Here is a 12528-nt window from a genome sequence, read left to right on the forward strand (position 1 = left end):
CACACTTTGAGATCCTACACAAACTATCAGAGTCGCTTAATTTTTAAACACATTTTTAAGGGACTTCATAAAAGATTAGCTTAGCCGAATATCGGTAAAGACTTGATCGATTCTATACACAAACTACTAATAGGAAATTGAGCAAAGAACTAATCAAGCCTTTATCGATATTTAGATGAGCTCATTTTATGCAGAGACCCTTGGAAAATATTTTTTAAAGATTGAGCGTCTCCGATCATTTATGTGGAATTCCGAAATGAGTCTCACTAAATGCGGTGTACATTTGGTGTACCCATAGCGGGGAATGGGTTCTATTTTTTATTTACTCATAAATCTTTTTTGTATTATGTGATTTACTCTTTTATGGAATTCCTTTTTTGTTATTTTTTTTATTCTTTGGTAAAATTTTTATGAGTAAATCACGTGATAGTTTGACCAAAAAAAAAAAAAGGAGTCCACATTTTTCATCTTAATTTCTTCTTTTAATGTAAAAACTTAAAATTTTCCATAGTTTTCACTTTTTTGAAAGAGGAATAAAAATTATTAAACGTTCCAATCACAAGCCAAAAAATGTTCACTTAAAACAAAAAAAATTCAAATGTCTTACAGGTTAAATTATGCTAGAAAAAAGGTCCATGTATGAAATGTATGGGTCTAGCCTTTTCCCAACTTGGAGAGCTCGTCGCCGAAAAATTTCATCTTTTACCTATCCATGACACATTGCCAAAGAATAATTGGGTGTTGGCAAAATCTTTCCCTCCATGAGCTGACTTTTCCCAATAGCTTTTGCCAAGGAAAAGAGCAAACGTCGCAATTCTTTGCCAACATAATCAATTTGTCATCGCCAAAAGCCTACATTTACCAATGAAATTTGTGCTGCGTCGGCAAATTTAGTCACTAATAGTGCATTTTCTTGCAGTGACCATCATCATTGTCGTCGCCATTATCATCACCACTCCGCCATTGCCACAAATACTTTGTTGCCACTTCTGCTGCCACCATTACGACTACCACGACGACGACTAGTACTCCCTCAACCATGCACGCCTCCACTCCACCAGCACCAGCTCACAGCACAACCACCATAACCTCCACAACCACTATCTACCACTCCACCACCACCACTGATAGGCGCGTGAAATGCATAGGATTTTAGCGCCTAAGTAGGGAAATTAGCGCGTTAGACGTGCGATTAAGTCTCATTTTCCATTTAATGCGTGCACGTGGTTGGATTTTGTGTTTGTGCCTAATTTGCAGGGAATTGAGATGTTTTCGCGCTATTGAGAGGTATTCATAAAGGCCAAGATGGAGTTCGGAAAGCAAGAGGGCTGTGTGGACTAAGTATGGGAGCAAGAATTCGTGAAAAAGTGAATGAAGCCTTCGTGAGCGCTACAATAAAAAGACCTAGCGCTCAAAAGTGGAACAAAAGGAGCACGAAGGAATCAGAGAGTTCGCGAGCGCTATACCCTTTTGGGTATAGCGCTACATTTAGACTGAAGGGGGTCAACGGCCACGTCAGCAGGTCAACGAAACACGCCCTTAATGGATTCGCGAGCGCTACACCTATTTTGGTGTAGCGCTACCGAGGGCTTACGAGTGCATGGAACGGCGGCGTTTTGGGGTCGTCTCGGTTCGAATTCCGATTATAATTAGGATTTTAATTGTTTTTAAGGGGGATTAATATAAATACCCCGTTTTAACTTAGTTTTAGGGTAGATTTTTCATTGCAGACTTTACGTAGCAGCTTTTTCAACTAACGTTGTTTTGTTTTCTCTCAGTTCTTAAGTTTTCTGCACTACTTCCTTCAATCGCTTGGATTCTGGTAACGTTTGAGATTTTCTTCATTAATTAAAGTTGTTCGTTATTAATTACTCTTCGTAGATCTTTCTTTTATTTTCCATTTCTATTAAAAATAGATGATCATGTTTTTATCTAGGTTTTTATTGCCTGTTACTCCAAGCATGTGTGAGTAGTTCCTTAGGGTGCAGCCACGGGACGAAGGAGTCCTGTGACTAATTTAATCAGTATTTTACCTCGGGTACGTATTAATTTATTTTTCCGACAATTTTGGGATACGAAAGAGAATCCTTTTCTAATAAACAAAACCCAGGCATCATCAGATTTCAAATGCGCATGAGGGCTGGTGACAGGCGGTAGGCATTTATTGGGAACCCCCTCTTCCCTTATTCTGAAATCAGTGAATCAAATAATTGTGTCCCGAGTGAATATTGGTTAGGCTAGTTGCAGACGCTGGGTTCCCACGGCTGTACTCTCCTTTAAATTTATAGTTAATTAAATCAATTCAGTGATTTAGGTAGTAAATCAATCAATCAAACAAAAGGGTGGCTACCTAAGAGCCAGATTAAACTAAAGTTCATCACAATTGAGTCAACACCGTCCGTCCGTCTCTGTGGTTCGACTCCGGTACTTCCGGAATTATTGTGCTACATTGGTCGAGAGTCCTATGCTTGGGACACGTTTTCGCGTCTTTATTTTAATACACCCGACAGTTCAAGCATTTTTGGCGCCGTTGCCGGGGACGGCGACGTGTGTTCTAGAGTGTGAGATTTCATATTTTTGTCTTTTAGTTGAGTCACCATAGGTAGAGAGAAGAAGGTGTCCTTTAAACAGGACCCTCTTTATTATCGCGACCCGACACATCGTTTAGTTCGAAAAGAACTGGAGTCGAGTCAGCCTGTGTCTTCTAGTTCTTCATCTTCTAGTTTAGAGTCAGACTCAGCTGAGCATCAGTCAGAGTCCATTCCCATTAGTGGTTTTTATATAGATTTGCCTTTTGAGTCAGTTAGTGTCAGTAATCCACTTTTCCAGTCGGTTTTAGAATCAGAGTCAGAATCCGTTGAGATGGGAGATAGGCAGGTAGCTATTCAGCCGTCCTTGAGGCAGCACATGCATCCTGAGAGAACCACTCCTCTCGGACCTATTGTGTTCCCTCAAGAAACACAAGAGGCACGAAATGCCTTTACAGTAAAGCCTGGTGTCCTTAATAGTCTCCCTAGTTTCCACGGGAGAGAGTGTGATGATCCGTACGAACATGTGCGGACATTTGAGGGATTGGTGCGCAACCTTGCGTCTAATACCCAATATGAGAATGCGTGTCTCAAGCTTTTTGAGGCGACATTGAAAGATGGCGCGCTTCTGTGGTTTCGAATGCAAAAGTCTCAGTCTTTCACCACTTGGGCACAAGTGCGTGATGCATTTTATAGGAAGTACTTCTCTGAGGCTAAGACTAAGACTTATAGGCGTCAAATCCAAGGTTTTAGGCAGGAGAGGGATGAGTCATTTCTCAAGGCATGGGAGCGCTTCAAGGAATTGCTCCTAAGGCTGCCACACCATGGCTTTGAGAGAATTCAGTTAATTGGGTTCTTTCATCTTGGTCTCAATGCTGAGTCAGTCCAGCACATAGAATATTCTTGTAAAGGGGACGATTTCTTGTCCAAAACAGCAGACCAGGCATGGGATTTCTTAGATGACTTAGCTGATAGGCAGAGGGCTTTAGAGCCATCCGATTTTGAGCGATCCGGACCTTCTGGGTCCAGTGTTATCCCGGTCACCATTCGTGACCAGCGGCTTCAAGCTCAAGTGGAGAAAATGGCTCAGAGGTTAGAGGAACTAGAGGTGAGGCAGGCTCGACCAGTTCATGAGGTATCAATTGAGGAAGTGTGCGTGTGGTGTGAATGTAAAGGGCACACCGCGACCGTTTGCCCTGGGTTTATTGCCGCCAAGGGGGCAAGTCATTTTACCCAGGAGGAAGTCAATGCAGTTAGGACTTGGGATCCTTATTCTACCACGTATAATGCGGGATGGAAGGATCACCCCAATTTTGGGTGGTCTGACTCCAGACCCGTGGGTGGAGGTCAAGCTCAATCCTTTGGGCCACCTCCGCCGCAGCAGTTTCAACAGGCCCAATCGTCCAGGCCCCCTCAGGGCCAAGTTATCCCATTTCACTTCCAGCCACAGGCTGGTAGAGGGGCAGGACCATCCACTCGTGGTCCTCCCCCAGGGTATTCACAGATGACCGCGCGTGACCATAAGTTAGATGATACTGTCAATTCCCTGATGCAGTCACAGATGACATTTCAGACGGAAACGAGACAGCAAATTGGGGCTCTTACAACCCAAATGTCACAGCTCACTGCGGTGATCGGTCATCTGCAACAGGAGAAAGGTAAGTTTCCGGCCCAGGGTAGTACAGCAGGGGCCCATTATTTAGAAAATTCTTCAGGTTCCAATATTCATAACCCAAATCAGGAGGAGGCTAAGTCGGTCACCATTCTTAGGAGTGGGAAGGAGATCGATAAGTCCATCCAGCCAAAGCAGAAACCAGCTCCACCCCCGGAGCCGGTTGATGCACCAAAAGCAACTCCTGATTTTGTTGATGTCCCTAGGAAAGAGGAGAAGGATGATGAGGAGTCACCAGTGGTGGTGGTACCTGCAGCTGCAAACCCCACGACTCCAACACCGCAGGTTGTGCCAGTAGCTCCATTTCCCCAGAGGTTAGCGGTGAAACCTAAACAGAATATGAACCATCAAATGATTGAACTTTTTAAGAGGGTGCAATTCCCTATCACCCTGATGGAGGCTATTGAGTCTTTTCCCCAGTGCGCGAAGGTATTGAAAGACCTTTGCACGAAAAAGCACAAGGGTCAGAATAATGTGGTTCTGACCGAGCAGGTGAGCTCCATCCTTCAGACTGAAATTCCTGCCAAGTGCAAGGATCCTGGGTGTCCCACCATTACCATAGATATAGCAGGCCAGACGTTCGATAAGGCATTGTTGGATTTGGGAGCAAGTGTTAACTTGCTCCCCTATTCAGTTTACTTGAGGCTAGGTCTAGGGGATTTGAGAGCCACTCCTGTCACATTGCAGTTGGCAGACAAGAGTGTGAGAGTACCCAAAGGTGTGGTGGAGGATGTAATGATTCAGGTAGGTGAGTTCAAATTTCCCGCAGACTTTATTGTTCTAGACACTTGCCGAAACCCTGAGGTTCTAGAGAAGACTCCCATTATTCTAGGTCGTCCTTTTCTAGCCACCTCCAATGCCGTCATGAATTGCAAAACTGGCAGAGTCCAGTTGTCTGTTGGCGAGGAGATGATGGAGGTGGATGTCTATAATGTTAACACTCTTGAGGAGGATGATGAGGAGGTAGAAGAGGTGAGTTTGATTGATGCGCTCGTGCAGGAGCATATAGATACAGTTTTGTATAAGGATCCTCTGGAGATTGCTCTTACCGCCGAGGAGGCGTCATTTTTAGATTCTCCAGAGGTGGGAAGTTTGTTAGAGTTATTAAATGTTGAGGATTCAGTAGAGGAAGTATGTGGGGTCTCTTATGACCCATTGTTTGAGCCTCTTGGCGACCCTCCGCCCAAGGTTCTTCCGTCTTCAGTTCAGCCGCCGAAACCAGAGTTAAAACCTCTGCCGGACACACTCAAGTATGCCTTTTTAGAGGGCAGTGATACTTATCCGGTAGTGATCTCCTCATCCCTTGAGGAGAATCAAGAGAGGAAGTTGCTTGATTTGCTGAGAGAGCACATAGGCGCACTTGGCTGGACTGTAGCAGATTTGCATGGTATAAGCCCAACGGTGTGTACACACCGAATCGATCTTGAGGATAGTGTGAAACCCTCTAGGCAGCCTCAGCGGCGCTTGAATCCCCACATGAAAGAGGTGGTTCGAGCTGAGGTTTTAAAGCTCTTAGATGCGGGTATCATTTACCCAATCGCCCATAGTGAGTGGGTGAGTCCAGTTCAGGTAGTGCCTAAGAAGGCTGGGGTGACAGTTATTACTAATGAGCGAGGTGAGTCCGTACCAACCCGAGTTCCAACGGGATGGAGAGTATGCATAGACTACCGGAAGCTCAATGCGAGCACCCGGAAAGATCACTTCCCTCTCCCTTTCATTGACCAAATCCTGGAGAGGGTAGCTGGTCGGGCTTTTTATTGTTTCCTGGATGGGTATTCGGGATACAATCAGATAGAGGTTGCGTTAGAAGACCAGGAAAAGACCACTTTTACGTGTCCGTATGGTACTTATGCTTACCGTCGCATGCCCTTTGGGTTGTGCAATGCACCTGGTACTTTTTCCAGGTGTATGATGGGGATTTTTAGTGACATGGTGGAGAGAATAGTGGAGGTCTTTATGGATGATTTTTCGGTCTTCGGGGACTCATTTGATGGGTGCCTCGAGAATTTAGGAAAAGTATTGCAGAGATGTGAGGAGAAGCACTTGGTGCTGAATTGGGAAAAATGCCACTTTATGGTAACCCAAGGGATTGTGTTGGGACACATTGTGTCCTCCAAGGGTATCGAGGTGGATAAGGCTAAGATAGACTTAATTCGTAAACTTCCTACTCCCAAGTCTGTCAGAGATGTGCGTTCATTTCTTGGACACGCTGGTTTTTACCGGCGATTCATTAAAGATTTTAGTGCTATCTCCCGTCCGTTGTGTCAGTTGTTAGCAAAGGACGCACCCTTTGTGTGGTCCGATAAGTGTGAGGAGGCATTCCAAGAGTTGAAGCGGAGTCTCACTACTCCGCCTATTGTGCAGTCTCCTGATTGGAGTCTTCCCTTCGAGTTAATGTGTGATGCATCTGACTATGCAGTTGGAGCTGTTTTAGGACAGAGGAGGGGGAAAGACCCATTTGTGGTTTACTATGCGAGCAAGACACTCAATGAGGCACAGATGAATTACACCACTACCGAGAAAGAGTTGTTAGCAGTGGTGTTTGCCTTAGATAAGTTTCGATCCTATCTGGTGGGGTCGCAGATTACGGTGTTCACCGATCATGCGGCCCTAAAGTACTTAATGACCAAACAGGATGCGAAAGCTCGCCTTATTCGATGGATTTTGTTGCTGCAAGAATTCCATCTCATAGTTAAGGATAAGAAAGGGGTAGAGAATGTAGTAGCTGATCATCTGTCTCGCCTGGAGTTCGAGGATCCCACCTCGGATCTTCCCATTAGAGACTCTTTTCCAGATGAGCAATTGTTTGCTGCTAACGAGTGCCCGTGGTATGCTGATATTGCCAATTACTTAGTAACCGGGCAGATTCCTTCCCATTGGTCTACCCAGGAAAAGCAGAGGTTTTTAAGGAGTGTCCGACAGTACATTTTTGATGACCCATATTTGTTCAAGTACTGCGCGGATCAAATTGTGCGTAGATGTGTCCCCGAGGCTGATCAGCAGGGGATTATAGAGTTTTGTCATGGGGAGGCGTGTGGGGGTCACTTCTCTTCGAAGAAGACCACCGCCAAGATTTTGCAGTGCGGGTTCTGGTGGCCCGATATGTTTAAATATGTGCAAGCGTTCTGTAGGTCATGTGACCGTTGCCAACGGCTTGGCAAGCTGTCTTCACGTCAGGAGATGCCCCTCCGGCCCATTCTTGTGTTAGAGGTATTTGATTGCTGGGGCATCGATTTTATGGGTCCATTTCCTATGTCTCATGGTTTCGAGTACATTCTGTTAGCAGTGGATTATGTGTCAAAGTGGGTGGAAGCGATTCCCACTAAATCTTTGGAGTCTAAAGTCGTCCTAGAGTTTCTTAAGGCTAATATCTTGTCAAGGTTTGGCGTGCCACGCGCCATTATCTCAGATCAGGGCACGCATTTCACGAGTCGGTCATTTGGGAAATTGATGGGGGAGTTTCAAATCACTCATAAGGTATCCACTGCATACCACCCCCAGACTAATGGGCAGGCCGAATTAGCTAACAGAGAGATTAAGAGGATTTTAGAGAAGACTGTAGGTGTGACGAGGAAAGATTGGTCCACCAGGTTAAACAATGCGTTGTGGGCCTACCGCACTGCTTATAAGACCGTGTTGGGTGCTTCACCCTACCGGCTTGTTTACGGTAAGGCCTGCCATCTGCCAGTTGAGTTAGAGAAGAAGGCCTATTGGGCCATACAGAAAGTCAATTCAAGTTTACGTGAGGCAGGTGAGCATAGGAAATTACAGTTGTGTGAGCTCGAGGAGCTTCGGAATGACGCGTATGAGAACGCTAGCATCTATAAGGCTAAGGTTAAGGCGTATCATGATAGGAATATCCAGCGCAAAACCTTTAAGATTGGTCAGAAAGTGTTGCTCTATAATTCGCGTCTCCATTTGTTTCCAGGGAAGTTGAGGTCACGTTGGGACGGTCCCTATGTAGTGGTTCAGGTATATCCAAATGGTTCAGTCGATGTCCAAGATTCTAAGGATGATCATGTGTTTAAAGTTAATGGGCAGCGCCTGAAACCCTATTTGGAATTTCTAGAAGTAGGTGAACCGGATGAGGAATTGGTCAATCCTGTCTATCAGGATGACCCGGTTGCATAATTTGATAGTCATGATTTGCACGGGGAGCGAAAGCGTACCGCTGGACTTAATTGTTTGTCGGGCCCGGCCCTTAGCGATAGGGGTACCCATCATTGACTTGGGTTTATAGCTCCGCACGCCGCTATTAAAATAAGGATCGTGTGCCCAGCTCCGGTTAGTAAGGGCAATTTTGTGTCAGTAGCATTGGATTTTTCCTAGGATCTTTTGCTTTTGGCACAATCTATGTATTTTCATCTTTTATTTATTTGTTCTTTATTACTAGGATAATTTTTAATATCCGTGACATAAGGTTTTAGTTAGCTTTTCTGATAGGAGTAATTCACCGTGCACCACTCACGTCTTCCAGATTAGCCCCATCGGGGGCGGTATAGATCATAGGTTAGGCTTTGGTATTCCCGTGCTCCATAACCGCACTTGGCCCTATCTTGTGCCTGCCTAGTTACGATCTTAGGGGACGCTGGACTTAATTGTTTGGCGGAGTCCAGCGATGACTTGGACGCTCCGAGTTCTGATATTAACTCATGAATCTTGTGAATAATGCACATACTGTATATTTTGTACATAGTTCTCTTTTTGGTTGTTGTTTCTTTGTGTTTCGGGCTTTTCATTCAAAAGATTTCATCAACGCATTATTGTATCGGACTTTTAGTAGTCCGTCTTTGTGGTAGTTTACCGTTAATGATCCGTGCTCTCCGAAATTGTCCCTATCGGTGGCAGCTTAGGTCTGTGGGTGAGATTTACTTTTGTTCTTGTCTCACTTTGTTTCGACCGAGGGAACGCTGGGCTTAATTGCTTGGCGAGGTCAAGCGGTAAATTTTACTTCGAGCGTAATGTAACACATTTGACGGTCTAGTATAGCCACCCGAGTTTTGTCTCTTCGGTGAGACTCGGGAAGAAAAGTATGACTCGTGAGACTGCGTGAATGTCTGGTGGTGTTCTTTTATTTTCATTATTGTTTCTTGTTGTGGCCCGGCTTCTACTAGCGGGCGGTACTAATGTCATATGTTGCCTAGTAGGTAGTTGGTTCTTAAGACTTTTGCAGGATGAGCATGCTACCACATCAGCCTTGGTAGTTTGGGCCTCTCCGCCGGTGTGAGTGAGGCATTCAGGAGCCTCGAGCAGGGGTGCCACTATGTGTGGCGGTTGTCAGTCCGATAAAGCATTGGCGCGGCTCTATGTGACTAGCTGTGGACCTCGTGAGGTCCGAAGGAGCGAATTCTGGAAGCAGTTCCGATGACGAAACGCAACAGTGACAGTAAATTCCTCGAACATCGGCCGAGGTCACGGTGGTTGGCTGCCACCCCAGGTTCACTCTTTCCTTCTTTTTGCTCTTTCTTGTTCAGTGTCTCCATGCTTTGGGGACCAAGCGCATTTCCAGTTGGGGGAAGGGGTGTACTTTGTACACTTGCTTTTATTTTTATTTTTTATTTTTGAGCGTTGTTAGTTGGTTTAGGTTTTTATTTTTTTTTATTTTTTTTTTATTTTTTTTTATTTTTGTCTGGGGATACGATTGTTATGCTTGTTTGTATGAGTTAGATGAGCATGCTAGATTTTTGTCTTATTGTTTGCCTGTTTAACTAGTTTACATGCATATATCTGGTATCTCTGTTTAAGTATTTTCGCACCATAAGCAATGTTGAGTAGATGTTCCCACTTAGTTCACAGTGTGTCCTGAAAGCATTCCCATGTTTCTTTGTTCTTTGATTTCCGCAATTGCATAAAATAGTAGGCGTTTGCACCGCTTGTCGTAGTCTAAATATTTTGCATGCATGATTGAGAGTTGGAAACGTGCTTAGGGGATGAAACAAGGCAGTTCTTGTATGATTAAACCACTAAATGAGTCCCGTTGATCCGTTTTAGACCCGTCCGTGTCAGTCAATATCTGTGTCAACTTAGGAAACCGGTGTTTGGATGGGGTGTGTGTTTGGTGGTCCAGCTCTGTGCACAGTTTGGAGGCCTCGAATTGTTGAGATTAAGGAGCATCGTCATTCGGTGAGAATTAAAGTTTTGCTTTTGGTGCTGTATCTTGGTAAAAACCCAAATCCTTAAACCATTCTTAAGCCTAGCCATAATCCCTTTTAAATAAGAGAGAAATTTTGAAAAAGAGGAAAACCGAAGTCAACTGACCTTTGACCCGTTCAGCAGTTATTAGCTAAAAGAAAAAAAAAAAAAAAAAAAAGGAGTTAGCCATTCGGGAGCGCTACACCCAAAGTGGTGTAGCGCTAGGGTCCAGCGAAAAAAAAAAAAAAAGAACGCTGGACGGTCAAAGGGGGGTCCACCCCATTATTACCTTTTCAGAATTTTTTTTTTTTTTTTTCCAATACCCCACATAACCCCACGAATCTTTACTCTCTCTCTCCTCCATCACAATCATCTTCTTCCTTTCTTCTTTTCAACTTCCAGACCTCCAAAACTCCATAACCAACTCAAACCCTAAACCTTAAAACTTCATATCTCCCTCAAAACTCCACCAATCTTCACCAAAATCCACAAAAATACTCCTCTCACCCTCCTCTACCATATTATCCAACCCAAAATTCCCCTAACTCCCTAAAATTCCCAGATCAGAAAATCCCAAAAACAACCTTTTTAGCCCAAAACCCACCGAGAGTATGGCACCCAAAAAGCAAAATTTAGGCAAAGGGAAGGCAGTGGCTGGAGCCTCTGGTCCACCGGAGGAAGTTCCAAAGACCCGGGCTAAGCGTAGGGACCGGGAGCAGATTGACAGAGATAGTCAAGCGGAATGGGAGGCTTCCATAAAGGAGCGGGGCGTAAAGAACGAAAGACACATTGTTGATGATGGGTTATGGCCGGCAAATTTTGAACCTTTTGCCGCCATTCGGGACCAAGGTCTAAGGTATTGGTTCACTCCTAATCCTGGGTACAACAATGCTTTATGTGAGGAGTTTTATAGGAATATGGTTGTGCCGGAGCCGGGTCACTTTTTGGCTCCGGGTGCCCGGATTACTTCACGAGTAGGTAATACTTCAGTTTTTATTGATGTGGCTGAGATAGCCACTGCTTTAGATTATCAGAGGCCCACGAGACCTGTTAATTTCCCTAGGCCGGATGAAACTTTTGATCAGAATGAGATAGCTGGATATCTGTATGAGCACCGAAAGAATGCTAGGATTCCTCACTGGCCTGGTAGATTCACGACTGCGTATAGGTTTATCAACCAAGTGATTTGCTTTAATTTGTATCCTCGGGGTCGGGAGGGCGCACCCCAGAGGTCGGTTGGAAACTTGATGTATGCATTCATGGGTGAGGACACGGTTTCTAATTGGGCCCTTTATATTTTTGGGCAAATGTGTGATTTTAGAGATGCTCCGACTACTTTGAGGATGCCTTTCCCGTGCTTAGTTACCAAAATTTTGAGGACTAGAAATGTTCCGGGAAAGCGATTCTATAGTAATGATGATCTACTGCCGGGGGATTTGGATTCCTCGTTTATTCACCGGAGTATGGCCCAGTTAAGAGGGGTAGAGGGATCGTTACTGACTCCGCCACCGGCTAGTGCTAGTACTAAGACTTGGCTGGAAAAGATTTTTGGTTGTTTGACAGGCATTGCTAGGAGCCAGCGCAAGTTAAAGAGAGAGCAAAGGCAGTTGGCTCGGAATCAGGCGGACTTACTTGATAGGCAGCGCCACATGGAGGCACAGATGTCTGGGGAAAATCCAGGGCCGTTCCAACCTAGGAGGTGGCCGGCATTAGAGGTGAGCGATGATTTTGGGGATGAGCCTGAGGAGGAGCAGCATTCGGATGCTGGAGATGGGAACTGAACATAGAGCTAGACTGGGTGGTGGTGTTATTTCATGTGTCTTCTTCGAGTCTGTTATTTTATGCGTTATTTCATGTGGGGGTGTGATTTTGTCTATGTATTGGAGGTCTGCTAAGAGTCAAGGTGGCGGCCAGTCAGGGTAGGCTGTCCATGCGCTTCTATAGGCCGTCATCCTTTGTATTTTTCCTTATCTTTTGCAACCTCGGTTGTTAAAAGCCAATGAAGCCCTTAGTTGACCCAATGCACGTTGTTAACTCTCGTGCATGCATGTTTTACATTTAGCTATGAACATGTGGTATCTTTATTCCGTTGAGCTTTCATTGTTTTAATTGGCGTTAGTTTGATTGGCACGTGGTGATTTTTATTCCATCTCACGTTGGTCGCCAAGCGCCTCGCATGGGATGTTGAGTGTTCCG

General features: G+C 44.9%; 1 protein-coding gene and 1 non-coding gene across 2 annotated transcripts; one reads left to right on the top strand and one right to left on the bottom strand.

The window, feature by feature from the left end:
- Window positions 1–1039: 1039 nt before the first annotated feature.
- Window positions 1040–9797, top strand: LOC131303097 (uncharacterized). The gene is made up of 4 exons (XM_058329888.1): window positions 1040–1131; window positions 1258–1287; window positions 1937–1965; window positions 2603–9797. Exons 1-4 carry the CDS (start codon window positions 1040–1042, stop codon window positions 8329–8331), a joined length of 5880 nt encoding a protein of 1959 aa, XP_058185871.1. The 3' UTR covers window positions 8332–9797.
- LOC131305780 (small nucleolar RNA R71) lies at window positions 3251–3359 on the bottom strand. The gene has a single exon (XR_009193339.1). It is a non-coding gene; the product is annotated as a small nucleolar RNA R71 (small nucleolar RNA).
- Window positions 9798–12528: the final 2731 nt, after the last annotated feature.

This window comes from Rhododendron vialii, chromosome 10a (assembly GCF_030253575.1).
Source record: "Rhododendron vialii isolate Sample 1 chromosome 10a, ASM3025357v1".
Lineage (NCBI taxonomy): Eukaryota > Viridiplantae > Streptophyta > Magnoliopsida > Ericales > Ericaceae > Rhododendron > Rhododendron vialii.

What these genes read in the sequence shown, in the direction of transcription:
- LOC131303097 (XM_058329888.1), top strand. Translation starts at nt 1,040, where the DNA reads ATGCACGCCTCCACTCCACCAGCACCAGCTCACAGCACAACCACCATA. An exon ending in TGTTTTCGCGCTATTGAGAG is followed by an intron (nt 1,288 to 1,936) that starts GTATTCATAAAG and finishes GTTTTTATCTAG; the next exon opens with GTTTTTATTGCCTGTTACTC. An exon ending in GCCTGTTACTCCAAGCATGT is followed by an intron (nt 1,966 to 2,602) that starts GTGAGTAGTTCC and finishes GAGTCACCATAG; the next exon opens with GTAGAGAGAAGAAGGTGTCC.